Source organism: Lolium perenne, chromosome 7 (assembly GCF_019359855.2).
Source record: "Lolium perenne isolate Kyuss_39 chromosome 7, Kyuss_2.0, whole genome shotgun sequence".
Classification (NCBI taxonomy): domain Eukaryota; kingdom Viridiplantae; phylum Streptophyta; class Magnoliopsida; order Poales; family Poaceae; genus Lolium; species Lolium perenne.
In genome coordinates, this window is record NC_067250.2 from 34,686,218 (window position 1) to 34,710,289 (window position 24,072).

General features: G+C 45.0%; 3 protein-coding genes across 3 annotated transcripts; 1 reads left to right on the forward strand and 2 right to left on the reverse strand.

Annotated features, from left to right (window-relative positions):
* Positions 1-266: 266 nt before the first annotated feature.
* LOC127317852 (nucleolar GTP-binding protein 1) lies at positions 267-3,726 on the reverse strand. Its single transcript, XM_051348450.2, has 3 exons — positions 3,614-3,726; positions 502-2,582; positions 267-404 (listed from the first exon to the last, which is right to left on the reverse strand). The coding sequence occupies exon 2, from the start codon at positions 2,550-2,552 to the stop codon at positions 546-548; it is 2,007 nt and encodes a 668-aa protein (XP_051204410.1). The 5' UTR covers positions 2,553-2,582; positions 3,614-3,726; the 3' UTR covers positions 267-404; positions 502-545.
* Positions 3,712-6,745, forward strand: LOC127317853 (adrenodoxin-like protein 1, mitochondrial). Its single transcript, XM_051348452.1, has 8 exons — positions 3,712-3,906; positions 4,026-4,110; positions 4,506-4,573; positions 4,931-4,998; positions 5,289-5,395; positions 5,671-5,720; positions 5,805-5,887; positions 6,346-6,745. Exons 1-8 carry the CDS (start codon positions 3,727-3,729, stop codon positions 6,458-6,460), a joined length of 756 nt encoding a protein of 251 aa, XP_051204412.1. The 5' UTR covers positions 3,712-3,726; the 3' UTR covers positions 6,461-6,745.
* A 15,398-nt stretch (positions 6,746-22,143) lies between these two features.
* On the reverse strand, positions 22,144-22,951 carry LOC127316136 (uncharacterized). The gene has a single exon (XM_051346549.2). It carries the CDS (start codon positions 22,878-22,880, stop codon positions 22,272-22,274), a length of 609 nt encoding a protein of 202 aa, XP_051202509.2. The 5' UTR covers positions 22,881-22,951; the 3' UTR covers positions 22,144-22,271.
* Between the last annotated feature and the right edge of the window lie 1,121 nt (positions 22,952-24,072).

Here is a 24,072-nt window from a genome sequence, read left to right on the forward strand (position 1 = left end):
AATAGCCACCCGAAGAAGTTAAGCGAAAACAGCCAGGGGAACGACTGACAATCAAAACTTACACGATCCAAGCAAGCGCAACAGGCGCACCATTGCATCCAGAATGTGGAAAAACACAACTGGCATGTCACAGTACCAAATATATAACTCAATAGAAGGAAAACGAGCGGCCCGTTCGGATACATTAATATCATCAAACAAAAATTGACACTACTCGGCGCTAATGCCAGACGAAACGACAAACAATGTAGTTCAACAGAAACATAGTCTAACAAACGAGAACAATGTGTAACATAAAGCAAAAACCAGAGAAGAATGCAGATAGTAGTATCTCTTTCCTGCTGGCTGGGTATCGAAGCCACCCCATATCTCCAACCAGAAAATAGCAGTGACCCCAGGTGTTCCTGCAGTGGGAGAAAATGAAGAGTTAAGCATCAAAGTACAATAATAACAGCAAAGAATAATACGTGGAAAGAACTATGTGCGGCAGAGTTCGCCCACCTGATACAGTGATGGCAAGCAGTCGTGTAGCATCATCGAATCGCTTATCGCCTGCTCGTCTTCCCAACTCCTCGTTTCCCAGAGAAAAGATGCTTAGGTCTCAAGGTGGGGATGATACGGTCACCCTCTCCTTTGCGGGCCTCCTTGTTCCTGTTCTTGGTAGAGTCCCTTGATTTCTTGATGGCCTTCTTCTTTTGATCCGAGTCCCTGAGCCCTTCACCTGGTACGACCTCAGTCATTGGTCGTGATTGGGACCTGGACCTAGACCTAGTTCGTAGTTTCTTGTCGGAGTGCTGCCCATCCACCTCCATATCGTCACCCTCAGCTCTGCTCAGTGACCTCTCACGCTTACGGCCTCTTGACTGGCTGCGGATCCGTTTCACTGCCGCAGTAGGATCAACACCCATGGATGTAAGTTGCCTGCCCAGTCTCTTGGTTGTGAATTTCCTATCTTTGTCATGCTTCCTAGGAACAATAGGACGGCTCTCTGCAGTGCTCTTCTTCATCCTGTGCTCTTGGATGAGCATTGCCTTCTTCTTCCTAATTTTACCCAATATTTCACGCTGTTCTTCAGTTAGTTCATCATGGCCATCAATCATGAAAGCATCTTGAGCAGCTTCTTCTTCAAGACGAAGACCCTCCTCCCTTTCCAACTCTTCACACCTTTCCAGGATATCTGGATCCAGGAAATCAGCAACATTATGCCCATTCAGTATCTCAGGGAGAATGTCCTCCTTCCATTCATCATTGGCCAATAGGTAATGCTTCTTGAGACTGGCAGAATAGACACCAGCACCTCCATTCTCGTTCTCAAGGTCCCTCTCAAGTTTCTTCTTTTCCTTTGCAGCAGCAATTGCTTGAGCTTCAACAACAGCCTGAGGGATGCAAGTAGGCCTATCCCTATTGTCACGAGGCTTGGGCATAGCAACATGAAATCTATTCAAGCAGTCATTGATCTTCTTTGATTTCATCTTGATCTCCACCCTCTGTTCAAGAAGCCGCTCACACGCAGCATTTTTGACAGCCATCACACCCTCATCTGTCAAAGCACTCATTGTTAACAGAACACCCTCCTCATTAGGATCTCCAGATTGAGGTAAAGTCTTCATAGCTTCTGACTTCATCTCCATTACCAGCTTCATGTCCTCCTCAGAAAGCCCTTCAAGGGGCTGCAAGTCAGTCTTGTTGCAAACAATGACTAGAGGCTTATTCATGAACAGAGATTTTATACTGTGGAAGAGTGCAGCTTGCTGAGCAATAGTATACCCACAAGAACCAGAGATGTCCAAGAAGAAAAGCACAGCAGCCCTCAAGTGTGCAAGAGCAGTGATACTGCACATTTCTATGATATTTCTGTCCTCAAAAGGCCGATCAAGGATTCCTGGGGTGTCAATCACTTGGTACCGAAGATACTTGTAATCTGCGTGGCCAACAAACAGAGACTTCGTTGTAAAAGCATAAGGCTGCACATCCACATCAGCCCTTGTGACCTTGTTCATGAAAGAGCTCTTCCCAACATTTGGATAGCCACAGATCAATATAGTGCGGGTGTTTGGGTCTATTGATGGAAGCCTGGCCATGTGCTGCCTGATCTGCTCAAGGTATGCCAAACTAGGAGTGATACGCTTCAGAACAGTACACATGCGACCAAGTGCAGCTACCTTCAGGCACTTGCACCGGTACAGGGTATCTCCATACTTGAGCAGCCTCAGATAGTCCTTGGAGATCTTTGCAATGATGTTTCTAGCTGTATTGATCTGACCCAAAGCAAGTTTGTAGTGATCCTTGTTATAGAGCACATGAAGCAGATCGCCATAGAAAGGATGGATGTCATCCAGTCGAGGAAACTCATCTATGATGGTGGACAGCTTCTCATAGAAGTTCTGCTGGGTATACCGAACCTTACGCATATAGAACTGGCGAATGCGGTTGATAGCATAGCCCTTGTGGACAACAGTCGGTGTTTGCCTCTGAGTGCGGGACAAGATTATGTCGATGAAGTCCTTCCCAGGAGGGACAACAGTGATCTTCTTGAAATTATACTGCACCATCTTGCCGATATAAAGTTTGGCTACTTGTTCCTGCAATACAAACAAACATCAGGTCAACGAATGCAGGAAAAACAGCAAGAAAACAAATGCATAAACTGGTAAAACAAAATGGAGAAAAAAAAAAGCAATACACAGCAGGGGGAAATCTAGCAATCACTACATACAGAGAACATCAATCTGTAATTATATTAATAATTATAATACTCCAGATTCATGCCCAGAATTATCAGTGCATCCTTGTAACAGAACCAAAACTTTAACTTAAATAGTATGAGATCAAAGGCAGAAAAAAGGAAGTAAGAAGAATAATTTCCAACCAAACTTAGCAGGGAAAAATCTAGCAATAACTACATACAGAGAACATCAACCTGTAATTATATTAGGTAATACTCAAGATTCCTGCCCAGAATTACAAGTGTATCCTTGTAACAGAACCGAAACTTTGACGTAAATAATAGGAGAACCAAGGCAAAACCAACTTTCTTTATTCACAGTTAAACATAATTAAAGCATAAGTATAACCAGTTAGCATCACAGCCAGGAGACTACCTCAGGCACTGAAATACTACACGATTTAATTATAACAAAAACAAAGCATAGAGACCTTGGTAACATACAGAAACATCCTCTCATAGGAAGCAGCACAACAGCAACAGTTCATGCTTTCATAATTAGGGCGTTTAAAACTGGAAGTAGGGCTAATTCAGATATAGCAATACCAGAGTCTAAGTCCAGGTCAAAAAAAAACGTGTCTAAGCCGGCAGCAGCTAACTACTCAAATCCCCAGCCCTATTGAGCCGGTTGTTACAAATTCTACAATCAGTACAAGAACACGCCGAAACACAGAAGAAAAGCTTGGTTTCCACAAAATTTCTGGACAGACTTCAACTACGAGCGGGCATGGAAAGGCTGAACCGAACCACGAATTCACACACCAAGAACCGCAGCTTTCCTGCCATCCGAACGGATCATCAAAGAAAACCAGGCATATGACTCTACGAGACGGTCTACAGGCGAGAACGCAAGAAGAGAACACAGGGGGAACGTCGGGCGCAACTTACGTCGTGCGGCGGCGGCGGGGGGAGCTTCGCCTCGGTTTAGGCGGCGTCCTGGCGGCGGACGGAGTGGGGAGGAGGAAGAGGAGGGTTTACGGTCGGGTTTCTCCGAGCATTTTATGGTGGTGACCAAATGGGCTTTCATCGGCCCATTTAGCAGTTCTTTGCCAGGCCCATTATTATTTCCGGAGGCGGTGGTGGTCCGAGGCTCCACCACGGCTCAGCCTTCCCCCACCCCACTCGCCGTCTCCCGCCGTCGTGGAAGGCGACCGGCGGCTCCCCACCGCCGCTTCCGGAAGGTTCGTCTCATAGGCTCTCTTAGCCTTCCCTCCCGCCGCCTCTTGCTTCTGTGTGGTGATTCGTTCGGCCCGGCCGGTGATTATGGTGCTGATTCGTGGTTTGTGGGGTGTTGTTCTAGGGTTCGGACGCAGTAGGCTCGGCTGCTGCGATGCTCTCCAGGATTTCCCAGCTCGGTGCCCGGCTCCTGCGCGAGACCAGAGCTGGTTGGTATCTTTTCTATCCCCTTTCTCCTCCTATGCTACCTGTGCTAATAGGAATCAGTAGTATAAAATTGTTTGTGTTTAGCCTGATGATGTGACCAAGTAACAATGTGAAGTTGTGAATTCATAGAATGCGATGCTTACATGAAGTATGCCGTGCTCGCAGCCATTGCTTCGCACTTGTGGCTACCATTTACCTTCTAACTAGATTGTAATTGTTGATTATGTCACTATGCTAGCAAATGTCCTTAGTTGACAGTTCCATTTCTCGCTTTCTTGTCTTGAGAAACCGTCTGGGTTGATGTACAGCTAATCCCCTTCACCTTTGACCCCTTTAGTGAAGGTGCATATATGGTTCTGCCTTCTCATTGAGGTTCATTATTGTAAATTTTATGCAGCTGGCAACTTAACAAGCCATAGAAGCAGTTACTACCATGGTCAACTCACTCGACATTTAGCTCCAGCGGTTAGTCCTATTGCTCTATAATCGTTGCAATTGTGTTCATGCCCTTCATACATTCTGTAACTGAGAAGATATCCAAGGCAGTGATATAGTTTTTCTTATTTACATTGTGCATATAGTAATTTGTAGTGTTTCAGTCCAATTATCTAGTTTTCTAAAAAATATTACTAAAGATTATATTTGCTCTCCTGTGCATCTTTTGCCACCTCCAGTTATATGTACAAACAGTGCATTTGTAAAAAAAAATTGTATGTCCAGAAATGATGATTTATATTTGCCAATTTTCTTTTGTTTTGAATTTTGAGCCATGCATTTAACAAATATGTGTGTGTATTATGAACTCTGTTCTATATTTTTCAGAAGAGCATCCTCTTCTCCACTGCCACAACTAGTAGTCATCATGATGAAGGCAGTCAGGACAAAGAGAAGTGAGTGTATCTGTCCCTTCTTTCAGATTTTCTGCAGCATGAAATTTGATAACCTATCCATCTTTGGAGTAAGCAGCATATTCCTGAGCATTTCTCACGTTTGATGGGCTGCTCCTTTCGCCTCTAAATGAAATAGCTTCCCTGAAACAATAGCTTGAACTGTCCTGAACAGACCATTTTTCTCTGTCTGAACGGAATCTCTGAATGCTAATATTCGGATTTGAGCAATTATTTGACATGGGAGAAGGAATTGATCTTCTGACAAGACCAATTTTGTCTGTCCTGAACAGAATCTCTGTAACATTTGTCAACAAGGATGGCACCGAGCAGACAATCAGAGTTCCCGTTGGAATGTCCATGTTAGAAGCTGCTCATGAGAACGGCATTGAACTTGAAGGTTATAATTTCAATTAATGGAAGCTTTATGTTTTCCATCTTCTCCATTTGCTCCCTACATAAGCCTGTAGTAGGTGAATGCTATCTGATACGGCCAGCTTTTTTAAACCTAACTGCTCATTCACCTGACACCCGACCCACATATCATGCACTCTCTGTTACATGACTTCACTGTCTTCCATTTATTAACTGGATATGTTATTTTCTCCTTTTATGATCGTGCAGCTGATTTTCAATTTTAGGTAATAACCTTGCCTAGCATTTTGGTTACTGCAGGAGCATGTGAAGGATCGCTGGCATGTTCTACTTGTCATGTCATAGTGATGGTATGTTCTACATATGAGCCATTTTAGTTTTGTTCTGCCATACAAGCTGAAGTACTGCTGACTAGCAATTTAAATCTTATCCAGGATGTAGAACATTATAACAAGCTAGAGGATCCAACAGACGAAGAAAACGATATGCTAGACCTTGCATTTGGGCTCACTGAAACGTAAGTGAAAATCTCCTAGCGTATTCTTGTTTGTTTATCCATTTTACATGAACCCCTCAAGTTTTGCTTTATAGGCATCATACAGACAAAGAAGCGCACTAATTTTCTAGAATTGGCATATGTATTGAGCCCTTTAGGCAATTGTCAGATAAGTCTTTGAGCACTTTGACATGTGCATTCTGCCCTTTAGGCAATTGCCAGAAAATTATTGTAACACCTATATGCAGCCATTAGGAACTACGGTTGCTCGTATAGTACTTGTGTTAACGATCAACAGTAGCTAAAGATAACTTTAACTATAACTGAGAATATTGCTAAATGGTTTATTCTCCCCAACCACACCTGTATAACTTCTGTATAAATGCCATGGTAGTTTGGTATTTTATTTGCTGAAAGAAAACTGTTTGTTTGTATTGTGCAATCAAGACTTCAGCAGTTTGCTACATAACATGTTCCAGATCTCGTCTTGGCTGCCAAGTAATAGCGAAGCCTGAACTTGATGGTGTCCGACTGGCCTTACCTGCAGCAACCAGAAACTTCGCGGTAGATGGCTTTGTACCAAAACCACACTAGAGACGGTTCAATCCTTTCGAATCGAGATCCTTACAGCACCATCAGTTTTGTACCCTTAACATGTAACTTAACTACAATATAATCCGTGGAAGCCCCTGTGTTTCGGGGTGTGCTGTTCTGCAAGTTCTGTTTTCATTTGATGAGGCCCTTGGTTACTGCGAGATGCCAATGTAGTTGTTGTATTTGTACAACTGGCACAGGGCAAATAAACAACTTGTGCTTGTGAATGCGACATCCATCGGTAATATTATTTTGGCGGCAAGAGAATATTTCCAACTCTGTAAATCTGCGGAGAGCCGGTCTTACTGCATTTTCTAGTCTATGGTGGTGTTAATCTTTGTGTAGACTTTGATTAAGAAACACATGCTGCATAATTTTTTTATGCCACCAACTCTAGTTCCTATACTGCAATGGGGCGACTCAGGGGAACCTTAATCCGCTGCCACCGGGGACTTCCCACCGTCAACCCCCTCCGCTGTCGCTACCATCTCCGTGGTGGCGGCTAGCGCCCTCACCTCCAAGGGGCTGGGGGAGCTCGTTGTGGAGGCTTTGGCTGGTTGCACATCGCGGTATTCGAGTGGTGCCACTTGATGCGGTTCTGTAGGGCGGGGCAACTGCGACCTGCTGGTCCGCCATGCCCCTGGCGAGGCGGCGGTCGGCTGCGCATGGCGGTTGTCGGTGATGCCCGTGGCGCGGTCCAGATGGGCCTGGACAGGTGCCGCTCGATGCTGCGGCGGCGGGGTGGCTGCTAGCTGCTGCTCGCAGGGCCTTCGCGAGACGACGGTCGGCTGCGCGTGGTGTTTGCCAGGGACGCCCATGGCGTGGCCTAGACGGGCCTGGCGAGCATAGCTAGACCTGCCAGCTTGGCCCTAGGTCCTGCCGGTGAGCCGACTGATGTGGTGGTCCTCCTCCAAGGCTGGTGGTGAGCGGAGTTGTTGTTCCGATGATGGCAGCATCCCTGTTCTACCTCATCTTGACCATCTCAGTCTCATATCAGGTGAGCTAGGATGTTGCAGCGGTGGTGGGCAACGTTCTCCTTCATCGTTGATAGTGCTCCTTCCTGCGGTGGTATCCGCAACCTCATTGTTCTTCTCCGTTTCGTCGGGGGAAGGTCTTTGTCCCAGGTGAAAATCTTGCTCGATGCTTCCGTTGCTGACCACGGTGGTGCCTACGGGTGCCACTTCCTTCTTGGAGGCGTGATCATGGACTGGGTTGTTCCTCCTCTCGATGCCAGGGGAAACAATAGGTCTGCTCTGTCGGACCATGCGGTGGCGCTACAACGTCATTCCCCTTCTTAAAGGTGTTGCCTAGGCTGCGAGGGGTGTCCCCGATGTGGCAGTCAGAGATGGTGGCCTCACCTGTTTTTCTCGCGAGGTTAGGTTACGGTGTGTCGTCTGCAGTCTATTACTCATGGTGCGAGTCTCCGAAGCGCAGTGTACGCCATCGTCAAGTTCATCTGCTAGTCTCCTTCTCAAGGCCGGCCACCTGCCATTAGCTTGCTCCTCGCCGATTCATGTAGGCGTATAAGTAGTGGTATGTGGTCTGGGAAGCTTTGGGGTTCGGTTTTGCTTTGTTGTTGCCTGTGACGCGGTTTGGAGGTTTAGGTCCTGTTTATTTGGGCTTCTGCTTCTACTTTTGGAGCTTTTGAGGTCCAAAAGCAGCAGCCCAAACAAACGACAACAAATAGAAAAGCGATTCATTGAAGCGCTGTGCGTAAATGAACTAGCAATCGCGAAGCAGGGTGAGACCTGCTTCCCGAGCTTCCCCCGCTTCCTGAGCAGCGGTGGACTAAAATACCCCTAACACTTCCTGCTAACTACGAGAAAACTGCCCTCGCATATAAGCGTAGCCCGCCCCTTGCAATTGTTCCCAGCCCAACAGCCCCATGCCCATTTTCCCCTTCTCCCCGTCTTGTCCAATGGAAGGATAGGGTTAGGGTTTCCCTGCTCCGGCCGCCGCCGCTGTTCCTGGCCGGCGTCGTCGCCAGTATCCTCCGTCGTCGTCCTAGTAGTACGCCCCCGCTCCATTCCCGTCCTCCTCAAGGCCGCCGCCGTCCCCGCCCCCGCCATCGTACGAGGCCTCTTCCCCCGCGTGGCCACCGTTCCCTGTTGATACGTCCAATTTGCATCACTATTTTGTATCATAATTTGCTGTTATTCATTGATATATTTCATATTTGGATATAATACTTATGTTATTTCATCTATTTTGCATGTTTCATCATTATTGGAGGATCAAGCACCGGAGCCAGGATTCTGCTGGAAAAAGCACCGTCAGAACGCAATATTTCGGAAGATCAACTGTGGAAGGAAATTATACCAAAAATCCTATTTTTCCAGATGACGAAGGAAGCCAGAAGGGGGAGCTGAGAAGGCCCAAGGTGGGGCTGGACCATGTGCCGGCGCGGCCCATGGCCTGGCCGCGCCACCTTGTGGTGTGGGGGCCCCACAGCCCCTTTCGCCTCCTTTTCTTCGCGAAACCCTTCGTCCCAAAGACCTAAGCCACAGGGGGTACCTCGCGAAGAGCCACAGCCGCCTCTGCGGGGCGGAGAACACCAGAGAGAAAAGAGCTCTCCGGCGGGCAGGAATCCGCCGGGGAAATTCCCTCCCGGAGGGGGAAATCGACGCCATCGTCACCGTCATCGAGCTGGACATCATCTCCATCACCATCATCATCATCTCCACCATCATCACCGCCGTCTCCACCGCTGGACACCGTCACCGCCGTAGCAATTTGGGTTTGATCTTGATTGTTTGATAGGGGAAACTCTCCCAGTATCGATTTCTACTTGTTGTTGATGCTATTGAGTGAAACCATTGAACCAAGGTTTATGTTCAGATTGTTATTCATCATCATATCACCTCTGATCATGTTTCATATGATGTCTCGTGAGTAGTTCGTTTAGTTCTTGAGGACATGGGTGAAGTCTAAATGTTAGTAGTGAAGTATGGTTGAGTAATATTCAATGTTATGATATTTAAGTTGTGGTGTTATTCTTCTAGTGGTGTCATGAGAACGTCGACTACACGACACTTCACCTTTATGGGCCTAGGGGAATGCATCTTGTACTCGTTTGCCGATTGCGGGGTTGCCGGAGTGACAGAAACCTAAACCCCCGTTGGTATATCGATGCAGGAGGGATAGCAGGATCTCAGAGTTTAAGGCTGTGGTTAGATTTATTCTTAATTACTTTCTTGTAGTTGCGGATGCTTGCAAGGGGTATAATCACAAGTATGTATTAGTCCTAGGAAGGGCGGTACATTAGCATAGGTTCACCCACACAACACTTATCATAACAATGAAGATTATTTAGCCGTATGTAGCGAAAGCACTAGACTAAAATCCCGTGTGTCCTCGAGAACGTTTGGTCATTATAAGTAAACAAACCGGCTTGTCCTTTGTGCTAAAAAGGATTGGGCCACTCGCTGCAATTGTTACTCTCGCACTTTACTTAGTCGTACTTTATTCAACTGTTACATCAAAACCCCCTGAATACTTGTCTGTGAGCATTTACAGGGAATCCTTCATCAAAACTGCTTGTCAACACCTTCTGCTCCTCGTTGGGATCGACATTCTTACTTATCGAAAATACTACGATACACCCCCTATACTTGTGGGTCATCAAGACTATTTTCTGGCGCCGTTGCCGGGGAGTGAAGCGCTATTGGTAAGTGGAATTGGTAAGGAAAGCCTTTACTGTTTGTGCTGATTTTATTTCTGTCTGCTGCTATAAGTCATTATGGAGAGATCTTCTCTTCAATTTCTATTTGGGAAATCTACTACTACTGCAACGGTAGTGGATGAGGCGCCAGGTGAGGAAGTGATACCATATAAAATACCTATGAAAATTATTGAACGTGTTATGGATAACCGCTATGAAGGGGATGGAACTGTCCATCCCGGTGATAATTTACTGTTTTTGCATGAATTATGCGGGTTATTCAAATGTGCAGGTATTGCCATGGATGAAGTTAGAAAGAAACTATTCTCTATATCGCTGTCACGGTAAAGCGGCGCATTGGTATAAATTCTTGAAGAATGGTGATTCTCTTGATTGGGAGGACATTGTGCCTTTATTTTATTCTAAATTCTATCCTCCAAGTGAAATTCACAAAGATCGTAACCGCATATATAATTTACGGCCTCATGATGGAGAAAGTATTGCCCAAGCTTGGGGGAGATTGAAGTCTTTAAGGCTCCAATGCACCATTCATGAGCTTCAGGGTAATGTTATTATTGATATTTTCTATGAAAGAATTTCTTTTCAAGACAAGACCGTGCTGGATACTTCTTGTTCTGGATCATTTACACGCAACAAAGAAGAGTTTAAAAGGGACCTTCTTGATCGGATCCAAGAAAATACGAAGGTTGGGAGAACGACAAGGATAGAGAATCGTATAATTTATGATTATAAATGCAGTGAAGCTTTTAGGGATCTTGATAAATTTCGTAATATGAGTGCTACATATGGTCTTGATTCTCAAGTTGCTGCAAATCTTTATAAAGCTTTTGCCTCTCATTATGAATTGCCTAAGAAGAATTTTGATAAGTATCATGAACCGTATAAAGATAAAATTGATTCATCTATTAATAAATGCGTTGTAGTTGAAGCCGATCATGTTATTCCTGAAGCTTATATTGAAAAAACTCCTTTCCTGCTAAAATGAAGGAGTACTGTTATAAATAGTGTGGTTCATAAAAGTGAAAAGAAACCCGTAGAACCCGAAGAACAAATAAAAGTTGAACTCTTTGTTGCAATAGTTAAAGATCTTGTGACTGAAAATGTGGAGGATGGTCATATTATTTTCTGTGAAGATGCTTCTAATATTGTTTCACATCCTAATAAACCCAAACAAGTTAGTGTTCCTATGCTATCTGTTAGAATTGGTGATCATTGCTATTATGGTTTATGTGATATTGGTGCAAGTGTTAGTGCTATTCCTTATGAGCTTTATACGGAGATTATGCACGAAATTGGTTCTTGTGAACTTGAAGATATTGATGTGGTTATTCAATTTGGCTAATAGAGAAACTATTTCTCCAATTGGTATTGTTCGAGATGTGGAAGTTCTATGTGGTAAGATTAAATATCCTGCTGACTTTTTGGTACTTGGTTCTGCTGCTAGTGATTATTGTCCTATTATTTTTGGTAGACCTTTTCTAAATACTTGTGGAGCTATTATAGATTACAAGAAAGAGAAAATTTTGACTAAATTTGCTGGTGAATCATATGAGTTTAACTTCTCTAAATTTACCAAAGCTCCTTATAAAGCTGATTTGCCTAATAATGATTTTAAAATGGAACAGTGTGCATCTATTGTTCTTGTTCCTAATAATCCTTTGCAGCAACATTTGGAGGATAGCGAGAGTGAAGTTTTTAGGAAAGAAAGAGATGAGCTTGAGGAAATTTTTCTTCGCCAACCTATTCTTAAGCATGATTTACCGGTGGAAGATCTGGGTACAACACCGCCACCAAAGGAAGATCCTGTCTTTGATTTAAAACCATTGCCTGATAATCTTAAATATGCTCATATTGATGATAAGAAAATATATCCTGTTATTATTAGTTCTAAGCTTACAGAGTTTGAAGAAGAAAGGCTATTGGAAATATTGAAGAAACACCGAGGCGCTATTGGCTACACTCTTGATGATTTGAAGGGGATTTCTCCTTCTATTTGCCAACATGCTATTAATATGGAAGATGATGCAAAGCCTGTTGTTGAACATCAGCGTTGTCTAATTCCGAAGATGAAGGAGGTGGTAAGGAATGAGGTATTAAAACTTCTTGAAGCTGGTATTATATATCCTATTGCTGATAGTAGATGGGTTAGTCCTGTGCATTGCGTTCCCAAGAAAGGAGGAATGACTGTTGTGCCTAATGATAATGATGAGCTCATCCCTCAAAGAGTAGTTGTAGGGTATAGAATGTGCATTGATTTTCGAAAAGTTAATAAAGTTACTAAGAAAGATCATTACCCTTTACCATTTATTGATCAAATGCTAGAAAGATTGTCTAAAAATACCCATTTTTGCTTTCTTGATGGTTATTCTGGATTTTCACAAATTGCTGTTAAAACTAAAGATCAAGAGAAAACCACTTTTACTTGTCCCTATGGAACTTATGCTTATAGGCGTATGCCTTTTGGTTTATGTAATGCTCCTGCTACTTTTCAAAGATGCATGTCTGCTATTTTTCATGGCTTTTGCGAGAGTATTGTGGAAGTATTCATGGATGATTATTCCGTCTATGGGAATTCTTTTGATAGTTGCTTGCGAAACCTTGATAAAGTTTTGCAGAGATGTGAAGAAACTAACCTTGTTCTTAATTGGGAGAAATGCCACTTTATGGTTAATGAAGGAATTGTATTGGGACATAAAATTTCTGAGAAAGGTATTGAAGTTGATAGAGCTAAAGTTGAAGCAATCGAGAAGATGCCCTATCCGAGGGATGTTAAAGGTATTCGTAGTGTTCTTGGTCATGCTGGGTTTTATAGGAGATTTATTAAAGATTTCTCCAAGATTTCAAAGCCTCTTACTAATCTTCTTCAAAAAGACGTACCTTTTGTTTTTGATGATGATTGTAAGGAAGCTTTTGAAACTCTAAAGAAAGCCTTAACAAATGCCTCCCGTAGTTGAACCTCCCGATTGGAACTTACCATTTGAAATTATGTGTGATGCTAGTGATTTTGCTTGTAGGCGCTGTTCTTGGACAGCGGGTAAATAAAAAACTGAATGTTATTCATTATGCTAGTAAAACTCTTGATGCTGCTCAAAGAAATTATGCTACAACTGAAAAAGAATTATTAGCTGTAGTCTTTGCTTGTGATAAATTTAGATCTTATATTGTTGATTCAAAAGTTACGATTCATACTGATCATGCTGCAATTAGATACCTTATGACAAAGAAAGATGCTAAGCCGAGGCTTATTAGATGGGTACTTCTTTTGCAAGAATTTGATTTACATATTGTAGATAGGAAAGGTGCTGATAATCCTGTCGCTGATAATTTGTCTAGATTGGAAAATATTGCTTATGATCCTGTTCCTGTTAATGATAGTTTTCCAAATGAACAATTGGCTTTAATAAAGGTGAGCTCGCGAGACAGTCCTTGGTATGCTGATTATGCTAACTTTATTGTTTCTAAGTACTTGCCTCCAACCTTTTCAGCTCAGCAAAGGAGGAAATTCTTTTATGACTTGAGGCATTATTTCTGGGATGACCCACACTTATATAAAGAAGGAGTGGATGGTATTATGCGAAGATGTGTTCCCGAATATGAACAACAGGAGATATTGAGTAAATGCCATGGTAGTGCTTATGGAGGACATCACGCCGGAGAAAGAACCGCGCAAAAGGTTCTACAGTCAGGTTTTTATTGGCCAACTCTCTTCAAGGATGCGAGGAAGTTTATTTTATCTTGTGATGAATGCCAAAGGGTTGGTAATATCTCCAGACGTAATGAAATGCCTAAGAATTATACTCTTGTTATTGAACCATTTGATTGTTGGGGATTTGACTTCATGGGACCTTTTCCGTCTTCAGAAGGTAACACTCATATACTTGTTGCTGTTGATTATGTTACTAAATGGGTGGAAGCCATACCTACAAAAAGTGCTGATGGTGAGACCTCTTTAAGAATGCTTTTAGACATTATTTTTCCTAGATTTGGAGTGCCTAGATATATTATGACTGATGGAGGTTCTCATTTTATTCATGGAGGTTTTAGAAAAACTCTTGCTTGGTATGGTATTAATCATAGAATTGCTTCCGCTTATCATCCTCAAACTAGTGGTCAAGTAGAATTATCAAATAGAGAGATTAAATCTATCTTGCAAAAGACTGTTAATAAAACTAGAAAGAATTGGGCTAGTAAATTGAAGGATGCACTATGGGCTTATAGAACTGCTTATAAAAATCCCATGGGAATGTCACCTTATAAAATGGTTTACGGAAAAGCTTGTCATTTACCTTTAGAACTAGAGCACAAAGCTTATTGGGCTGTTAGAGAATTAAATAAAGATCCTAAACTTGCCGGTAATAAGAGGTTGTTGCAATTGAGTTCTCTAGATGAATGGAGAAGTGAAGCTTATGAAAATGCTAAACTCTTTAAAGAGAAAGTTAAAAAATGGCATGATAGAAGGATTATCAAAAGAGAATTTAATATTGGGGATAAAGTCCTATTGTATCGGTCTCGTCTCGCATTCTTTGCAGGGAAATTACTCTCGAAATGGGAAGGACCATATGTTGTCGAGGAGGTGTATCGTTCAGAGCAATCAAAATTAGCTCTCTCCAAGGCAATGCCACGCAAGTGGTGAATGGACAAAGACTCAAGCATTATATCTCGTGTGATTCCTATAATGTTGATGTTGATATTATTCGAGTGGAAACACCGGAGGCTTTCATTAAAGGGCAAATTGACAGTCCGCTTAACTCGACTTTGAATAGGTAACAAGATCGGTAATGAAAAGTACGCAATTTACTTTCCGAACAATATTTTTGCTGTTTTTGGAAAATATGAAAAATTACGAGATCGAAACGGAGTGGAAAAGACGCACGAGGGCGTGCCACCATAGGCCGGCGCGGCCCGACTGGGCCCGCGCCGACCTATGGTCTGGCCGCCTCGTCGCCCCTTTCCGACTCTAGTTCGATCTGGTACTTTCCTTTTGTCGTGAAAATTTTTGCTATATAATCCCCCGGACCCCTGGAGGCCCGTATATCGTTTTCTCGACGTGTTTTGTTTCGAGCTGTTTCTGCCAGGATTTGCTTCGGATCTAGAGCCATCATGTCTTCGTCGGAAACTCCGAAGGACAGCTCCTGCAAGGATGTTGGCAACTTGTACATGGAGGAGTTGAGGATGCACCCCAAGGAGTTGCTGCTCGTTGAAGGAGAACTGCAGATCAAGGATGTCCAGGGTCCTAAAGGAGAAGGAAGCTTGGAAGACAGGATGGAGAAGCTAGAACAAGAGGTTTTCAAATACAAGAAGATGGCTGGGCGTGAGGTGGATATCTTCCACAGGATTGTGTCTGAACTCATTACTGAACATGAGAAGGAAACTGCAAAGCTTTGGGGTGACATCCTCTCACTTCACGACACCACCAACAAGCTCCAAGCACAACTCTATGACGTTCAGAATCAGAACTGTGAGTATGAAAACAGGTTTAAATACATAAGCCGTGCTGCTAGTTTCAGGATTCCCGAGACCAAGATGTCGTTTCTTGATGGAGAGCCTCTTCCTTGGAAGTTTGATGACGGGAGTTCATCACCACCATCGCCGCAGGAGTAACTCATCATCGGTATTGGCATCCCCTTGGTTTGTTCCAAGCCTGGGGGAGTGCCGCGGTATCACATTATCACTACCTTTTACTTTTTGCTGTCAAGTAGTGTCATATCATGAGTAGGGAAGTTATCATATAAGATGGGTTGCAGTTTGGAAGTATCTCTCCTTTAGTTGGTTGTCTATGTATCCCTTGGTGTGAGTTATCGTTATGGAATATTAATGAGAAGTCTTATCATTTACATATTGCACATCTTATTTTAGTTTGCAATCTCTATTATATGATTTACCTTGTTGTTAGTATTGGTATCACTTTGGGAGCATTGAATGAATCTATTTGGTTTTGGCAAACTTAGCATTGGTCAATAGCAACAACACTTTGAGGTTTAAGTAGAAAAGAGAAATACATGTAGTTGTTTCATTGTCTTTCTTTCTTGTTAGCTCATAGCTTATTATTCTGAAGTTAAAATTGTTTGTGCTTACAAGGAAGATGCATGATTGTTTCTATCACATGTATATTTGTTTGTTTCCCTCAACTCTTATGCTTGCTAATTAACCTTGCTAGCCAAAAACCTGTACTGAGAGGGAATACTTCTCGTGCATCCAAACCTTAGTCCAAACCTATGTCATTTGTGTCCACCATACCTACCTACTACATGGTATTTTCTGCCATTCCAAGTAAACACTTCGTGTGCTACCTTTAAACAATTCAAAACTTATTATCTCTTATTTGTGTCAATGTTTTATAGCTCATGAGGAAGTATGTGGTGTTTATCTTTCAATCTTGTTGGGCAACTTTCACCAATGGACTAGTGGCTTCATCCGCTTATCCAATAATTTTGCAAAAAGAGCTGGCAATGGGATTCCCAGTCCCAAATTAATTAAACTAAATAGACACTCCTCCATGGTATGTGATTGATGGACGGCACCCGAAGGATTCGGTTAGCCATGGCTTGTGTAAGCAAAGGTTTGGGGGAGTGTCATCATCATAATAAAACCAAAATAAAAAGGCACTCCTTCATGGTATGAGATTGTTGGCAGGCACCCGAGGATTCGGTTAGCCATGGTTTGTGAAAGAAAGGTTGGAAGGAGTGCCACACAAAATAAAAATAAAATGGGAGCCGCTCTTTGGAGGTTGTCTGGCAAGGGGGTTAGAGTACCCACTACCAGTCGTTGACAACAAACACCTCTCAAAATGTTACTTTTATTATCTCTATATGATTTCAAAACTGAAAAAGCTCTAGCACATGATTTAATCTCTGCTTCCCTCTGCGAAGGGCCTGTCTTTTACTTTATGTTGAGTCAGTAAACCTATTTCCCTCCATCTCAAGCAAGCATTTGAGTAGTTGTGATCAAACCATTATATTGTGATTTGCTTCATCATGTCTTTTATTCTTCTTTGTTTAGTACAAGTTTTATCTGAATGAATATAACTTTGCAAGTTATCAATGATTATGAGGAGACTATTATGATTGAGTATGCAAGTTGTGCCATATAAACTTTAACATGAGAGCGCTGCTCAATAGATAAATATAACTCCGTTAATTGTTCTCTGACCAAGAACGAAGTTTGCCATCACCAACTATGATTTCTTATGCACCTTTATTTGTGATTACCTTATACTGGTTTCAAGTTGAGTTATATGAGGAAGTTGTTTACTAGAATGCCTTGTGTGAATGAATATGATGCTTCTTGTCCGTATTTTATTTATCGACTCTTCACTCCATAAACATGTGGTCCTCGTTTATCGAGTTCGGTTTCGCTTGGGGACAAGCGAAGTCTAAGCTTGGGGGGAGTTGATACGTCCAATTTGCATCACTATTTTGTATCATAATTTGCTGTTATTCATTGATATATTTCATATTTGGATACAATACTTATGTTATTTCATCTATTTTGCATGTTTCATCATTATTGGAGGATCAAGCACCGGAGCCGGGATTCTCGCTGGAAAAAGCACCGTCGTAACGCAATATTTCGGAAGATCAACCTGTGGAAGGAAATTATACCAAAAATCCTATTTTTCCAGATGACGAAGGAAGCCAGAAGGGGGAGCTGAGAAGGCCCAAGGTGGGGCCAGACCACAGGCCGGCGCGGCCCATGGCCTGGCCGCGCCACCTTGTGGTGTGGGGGCCCCACAGCCCCTTTCGCCTCCTTTTCTTCACGAAACCCTTCGTCCCGAAGACCTAAGCCACAGGGGGTACCTCGCGAAGAGCCACAGCCGCCTCTGCGGGGCGGAGAACACCGAGAGAGAAAGAGCTCTCCGGCGGGCAGGAATCCGCCGGGGAAATTCCCTCCCGGAGGGGGAAATCGACGCCATCGTCACCGTCATCGAGCTGGACATCATCTCCATCACCATCATCATCATCTCCACCATCATCACCGCCGTCTCCACCGCTGGACACCGTCACCGCCGTAGCAATTTGGGTTTGATCTTGATTGTTTGATAGGGGAAACTCTCCCAGTATCGATTTCTACTTGTTGTTGATGCTATTGAGTGAAACCATTGAACCAAGGTTTATGTTCAGATTGTTATTCATCATCATATCACCTCTGATCATGTTCCATATGATGTCTCGTGAGTAGTTCGTTTAGTTCTTGAGGACATGGGTGAAGTCTAAATGTTAGTAGTGAATTATGGTTGAGTAATATTCAATGTTATGATATTTAAGTTGTGGTGTCATTCTTCTAGTGGTGTCGTGTGAATGTCGACTACACGACACTTCACCTTTATGGGCCTAGGGGAATGCATCTTGTACTCGTTTGCCGATTGCGGGGTTGCCGGAGTGACAGAAACCTAAACCCCCGTTGGTATATCGATGCAGGAGGGATAGCAGGATCTCAGAGTTTAAGGCTGTGGTTAGATTTATTCTTAATTACTTTCTTGTAGTTGCGGATGCTTGCAAGGGGTATAATCACAAGTATGTATTAGTCCTAGGAAGGGCGGTACATTAGCATAGGTTCACCCACACAACACTTATCATAACAATGAAGATTATTTAGCCGTATGTAGTGAAAGCACTAGACTAAAATCCCGTGTGTCCTCGAGAACGTTTGGTCATTATAAGTAAACAAACCGGCTTGTCCTTTGTGCTAAAAAGGATTGGGCCACTCGCTGCAATTGTTACTCTCGCACTTTACTTACTCGTACTTTATTCAACTGTTACATCAAAACCCCCTGAATACTTGTCTGTGAGCATTTACAGGGAATCCTTCATCGAAACTGCTTGTCAACACCTTCTGCTCCTCGTTGGGATCGACATTCTTACTTATCGAAAATACTACGATACACCCCCTATACTTGTGGGTCATCACCTGTCGTCAGCTTGCAAGCTCGCCGGGAGCGCCAGAGCGCGTGGTGCAAGAGCCCCTGCAGCAGCGGTGCCGTCACCACAGCATGCGCGGCCCTATGGTCAGCCTCGAGGCCGAGGGTCAGGTCGACCGCCTCCTCCGAGCGTAGGAGGACGAGCAGGGAGGCGCGGCCTAGGAGGAGGACGCCGAGCAGGCAAGTGCGGCCGCCGGTGACAGGAGTTGTTCGAAACATCAAATCTCCGCTTCCAACAGCTGCTTCTCATAGCTGTTTTTTCACAGCTCACCAGCTAGAGCTGCTTCTCAAAAGATGTAGCCCAAACAAACAGGCCCTTAGTGTCCTGCCTCTTCGCCATTTTTTACTCGAGATTGGGCAATGCGAGCTTGTCAGTGTCGTTTTAGGCTTGTGTTGTAAGCTGGAATGCAAGTGTGGTGTTGTGGTCTTTCTTTGACATTTCTTATCAACTTAATACTACCTCTGTCCATAAATAGATGCCAAAAGTTTATCTAAATTTGAATGTATCTAGCCACGATTTAGTATATAGATACATCCGAATTTAGATAAATCTTTGGCATCTATTTATGGACGGAGTGAGTACAAAATACACGAACATCCATCGCGGGTTATCGAAAAAAAAAGTTCCTATATTATAAAATGTGTGGTTGAAGATCCGAAGACTCATGATGTAATACTCCTGGGACGTGAGCAAAAGTTCGTGTATGGTACATGGTAATGTTTATCCGTCAAGAACAACCACGAGATAAGGACAACTCTAGCGGCTAGATGTATTTGAGACATCAAAAATGACCGCGTGCGTTCGTTTGCGTCGGAGATAATGATTATGTCATTCTATCCAGCCTAGGCTGTCCATCTTTTCTATCCGAACTCACCGACGAGACCTACTGTGCCGGAAGAGCATTGGCGACGATCCTCTCTTGCTTGATGAAGAGTATGGCCTCAGCCATGGTGGTAGGCAGTAGCCTTCACATGTGCGTTGGCGGTTGCCTGCATGTGATAGGCGAGTGTGGCTACAGACAGATCAAACATTTTGCGTCACTAAGAGCATCTCTAGCAGAGTCCGTAAAAGGGGCCGAAACTGAAAAACTCCAGCTAGAATACGTGTTCGGTTTGGAGATGGGCCAGAACGGAGCCCGAACTCGCGTCCTCGCCCGTATAACGAGTTCGGGCCCCTGAGAAACTGCGCGGCCGTCCCGTATTAAAAGGGGCCGGGGAGGGGAGCTCGGTTTCTAAACCCTACTCCCCTCCGCCGCTTTCACTCCCGCCACCGCCGCCTGCCTCCTCTCCGGCGAGCCATTCCTCCTCCTCTGACGCCGCTCCGTCGCTTCCGCCACCACCCCTCCGTCCGCATTGGGGCGGTTAAGACGCGTAGGTAAGGGAGGGGCCGAATCGGCGGCCGAAAGAAACCTCGGCGTCTGCCGGGTGTACGGGCGGAGGTGGAGCGCGCGAGGCGGTCGCGCTCCGACGGTGCATGGAAGCGGGCGGGCCGGAAGTGGGCGCAAGTTATTGCGCGCCAGCAAGCGCACATGGAGGCGGCCGAAAGAAGGAGAAGCTGAGGCGCCCCCGTCGGCTCGTGCCGCCCGCCGCTGCCCCCGCGCGGCAACGACGATGACGCTGCCGACAGTCTGCCTCTATCCTGCGGGAGCACCTCTGAGGCGGTGGCCTTCGAGATGGCGGCGCTCATCGTCGCCTAGAAAACACCGGCGAGCAAAAACCCTCCGCCGCTGACGGGAAGCGCACCGGTGACACTGTAGTCTATCCGGGACTAATCTAGTCGTTTTAAGTCCCTAATTACCGAATGTAGTCGAACTATTATGTATTTTGCGTAGATTAGTGTAAATTATCGACGAATTCAGTTTGATCGGAGCAAATCAGGTTCAATGTCGAGTTTGATTTTCCCGCGACGTATGATTTCCGCGTTTTCGGTTCACGAGTTCGGTTTCTGTTCTACGCCGTGATAAAATTCAACTCTTTTCAGCAGTTTGAGAGACCGAACTCGACGTTTTCGGTTCTGCGATATACGTGCTCTGCTAGAGATGCTCTAAGTTGGAGTGCGGACTATTTTTTTATCGGACCGCTGAAGATGGCATAACGGGCAATTCAAAACCCAGTAGCGGTTCAGTCGATCGTACCAGTCAGGCAGGCAGAGCCACAAGACCATAACCGCGAGAACCGACCACCGACCGGCCGTCCATCCCTGGCCATGAACGCTCAAGTTCTAAACACCAGTGGCGGAAAAGGCTCGCAACGACAACTGCTCTCCACGGCCGATCCAGGACAAGAGGTCAGACAAACGTAGCCGATGCTGCCGCGGCCCGCACCGTCAGTGTCAGGCGGGCCACAGAAATTATCGTCAGGCAATGGCTATGGCCAAGCTTCAGGCTTGAGCTGCGCCCGCGCGCAAGCCGTTTGCAGTAATGTCGCACCCAACCAGATGCTCTCTCCGGCCGCACCAACCATCTCTGAATAGCAACGTTAACTAAAGTAAATGGCAGGACGCAGAGGCCGTGCTCTCCCAGGACGCGCGGTAGGTGCAACGGGCATACGGAATCGCACGTCTGAATGTCCGGAGGCGGCTGAACCACACTTCTGCCATTACCATCCGATCGGCAGCTAGCTTGGCGTACGCAACCGGCGCACGTACCAGATCGGCGGCGGTAGTCCGGACATGTGGCGTTTTCGTGAGCCCTCAGCCCTGACACACTGTCGTGTGGTGAATCGGCGACTGATTGATCGCCTTGGTAGCTAGTGGTCTGCTCTAGTGGAGAGTGACAAGTAAGGGCCTTCTGGAAGCCTGCAAAGGTAGGTGAAGGCACCACATGATGGATGGGTAATCTTGCGTGTCGTGGCGAGCAGAGCCATCGATCGAGTCTGTCTGTCATCGGCAAGAAACATCATGTCGGAACTCGAAACCGTTCCATCACAGGCTTACCTACTACTGTATCGCCGCCAGTGGTTTGTGAAAAAGAAGGAACCGGTGATCAGCATCGATCTCTATCGAATGAAGCAACGAATGCTGGCCGACTGCGAGGCGCCGCCGCTAGCAGCGTTTGGCAGAGGAACTCGAGAACGATGATGGAATGCGAGATTAAATGGAGTACTCCATGTTATTACGATTTACAACCGCTAAAGCGCGCTACATGAACCATTTTGATTCCAGCTGCTGCTACTATCAGTACATTTTATTGCTACTCCTGAATTTGGAACGATCAGAAGCTCGAAGCTGTGCCTGCTCTAATCCCCCGTCTGGGTATCGCCGCCGTTAAGGCCAGCTGAGCACCTTGATCCCACAGCCGCACGACGCTGCCGCTGAGCGCTCTGGGCTTCCGGTACCGCCCGATCACGTCAGTGGTCGCCGTCGCCACGACAGGCACCATAGACCTCACCACCTCCCACTCGAACAGATCCTTCTGCTTCCCCCACGGCCCGTACACGCCATCGTAGTCTTGCTGATCCAGCTCCTCGTCCTCGCCGTCACTCTCCGCGCCGCAGCATCCGACGCGGCCGCTGCCTTGGTAATACGCCGTGTACCTCTCCTTCGGTGAGGTCGCCGGCGCTGATGTCGTCGGCACCTCTGGCGATATCTTCTTCTTCTCCGATGATGAAATCGGCGGCTTGGACGTATCCAACTGCAGGGGCTTCGTGTCGTCGGTGAAATCAGCCGGCGTGGACGAGCGCAGGCGCCAGACGCCAGCGGCGGCCGCGGCGGCGAGGACGGCGGCGAGGCAGGTCCACGCCGCAGCGCCTGCGGCGGCGACCTCGGGGAGGGAGTAGAGGCGGAACGCGACGGCCTCGAGGGGTTGCTCTAGGAGGTCCATCTCGATCGCCTGCGTTTCTTCTTGGTCTGACGATGGTTTTCGCGGTTGCTCTGCTCAGGTGTTTGCGAGAGAAGTGGCTGAGCTAGTGGGCAGGATGGTGGAAGCAGGGAGGTATTTAATGGCGGGGAAGAGGAGGTGGGTGATCAATTCTGGGCCGTTGGATGCTGAGGCCAAGGTGCGGATCAGGGGAAGATGCTGGGGATCGGTGGGAGGGATTAGGGAGATGCTTTGTCGGATGCCGGATTTCGTATTTGTTATCCTAATTTGGTCTCACTATATATTCCTCTTCCTCCTAGAGTATATGCTACGCGCACAAGGGCATTGTGTCTTGCAAGTTTATCAAAACATCTTCAATATTGAAGAAAATGGTTGTTTTCATTTTTTGTTAAAGATGGTTGGCTTTTTTCACATGTGTCTTGCACCTCGACAAAAAAATTATAATAAAATCCTTATATTAAATATTTAAAAACTCATCCTTTTTAGAAAAACAATGAAATTCACTTTTGGTCCTCAAACTCTAGTGAAAGTTCCGTCTTGTTCCTAGAAGTTTCGTTTGGTTTATAATAAAACTTGAACTCTCAAAACCATTCGGCTGCGTTTGGTGACATCGTTTTTTGAAAGTATTCTTGTTTATGAAAATACCATGGTATTGAATACTTTGAGGTGTTTGGTTTTAGGAAAATCTACAGTTTTCTATACATCGTTTTTTCAGAAAACTGCACTAATTTTGCAGTACTAAAAAAAGAGTTCTTGAGCATTTTTTTCAAAAAAAGGAGTATTTGTTGCCTAGACAGAAAATACTGCAGTTTTACAATCCTTTGGTTTTAGAATAATTAAATTCCAAACTGTGTTTTCACTTTTAGCCCTTATCTCGGTTGAGCTAGGCAGATATTTGTCAATGGTGGAAAAAATCTCAAGACAACGGTGCAAGGGCAGAGCGGCAGAATGATGTTGATAGGCAAAATAAGCGAGCCTTCGTGGCGCGACACCTTGGGAGTCGGGGAAATCGAGCGAGAGACTGATTCATGGACACACGTGTTTTAATTTTTTTGCATTAAACATGTTGGGTTTGACATCTCAACTAGCTTTGAGCATGGTCTGGTTCAAAACCAATTTGGTTTGTTGACTGTTTCTTCTTTCCATGTTAGTGATTTTCTCAACTCAATGGGAAATGAATGAAATGTTCACTATT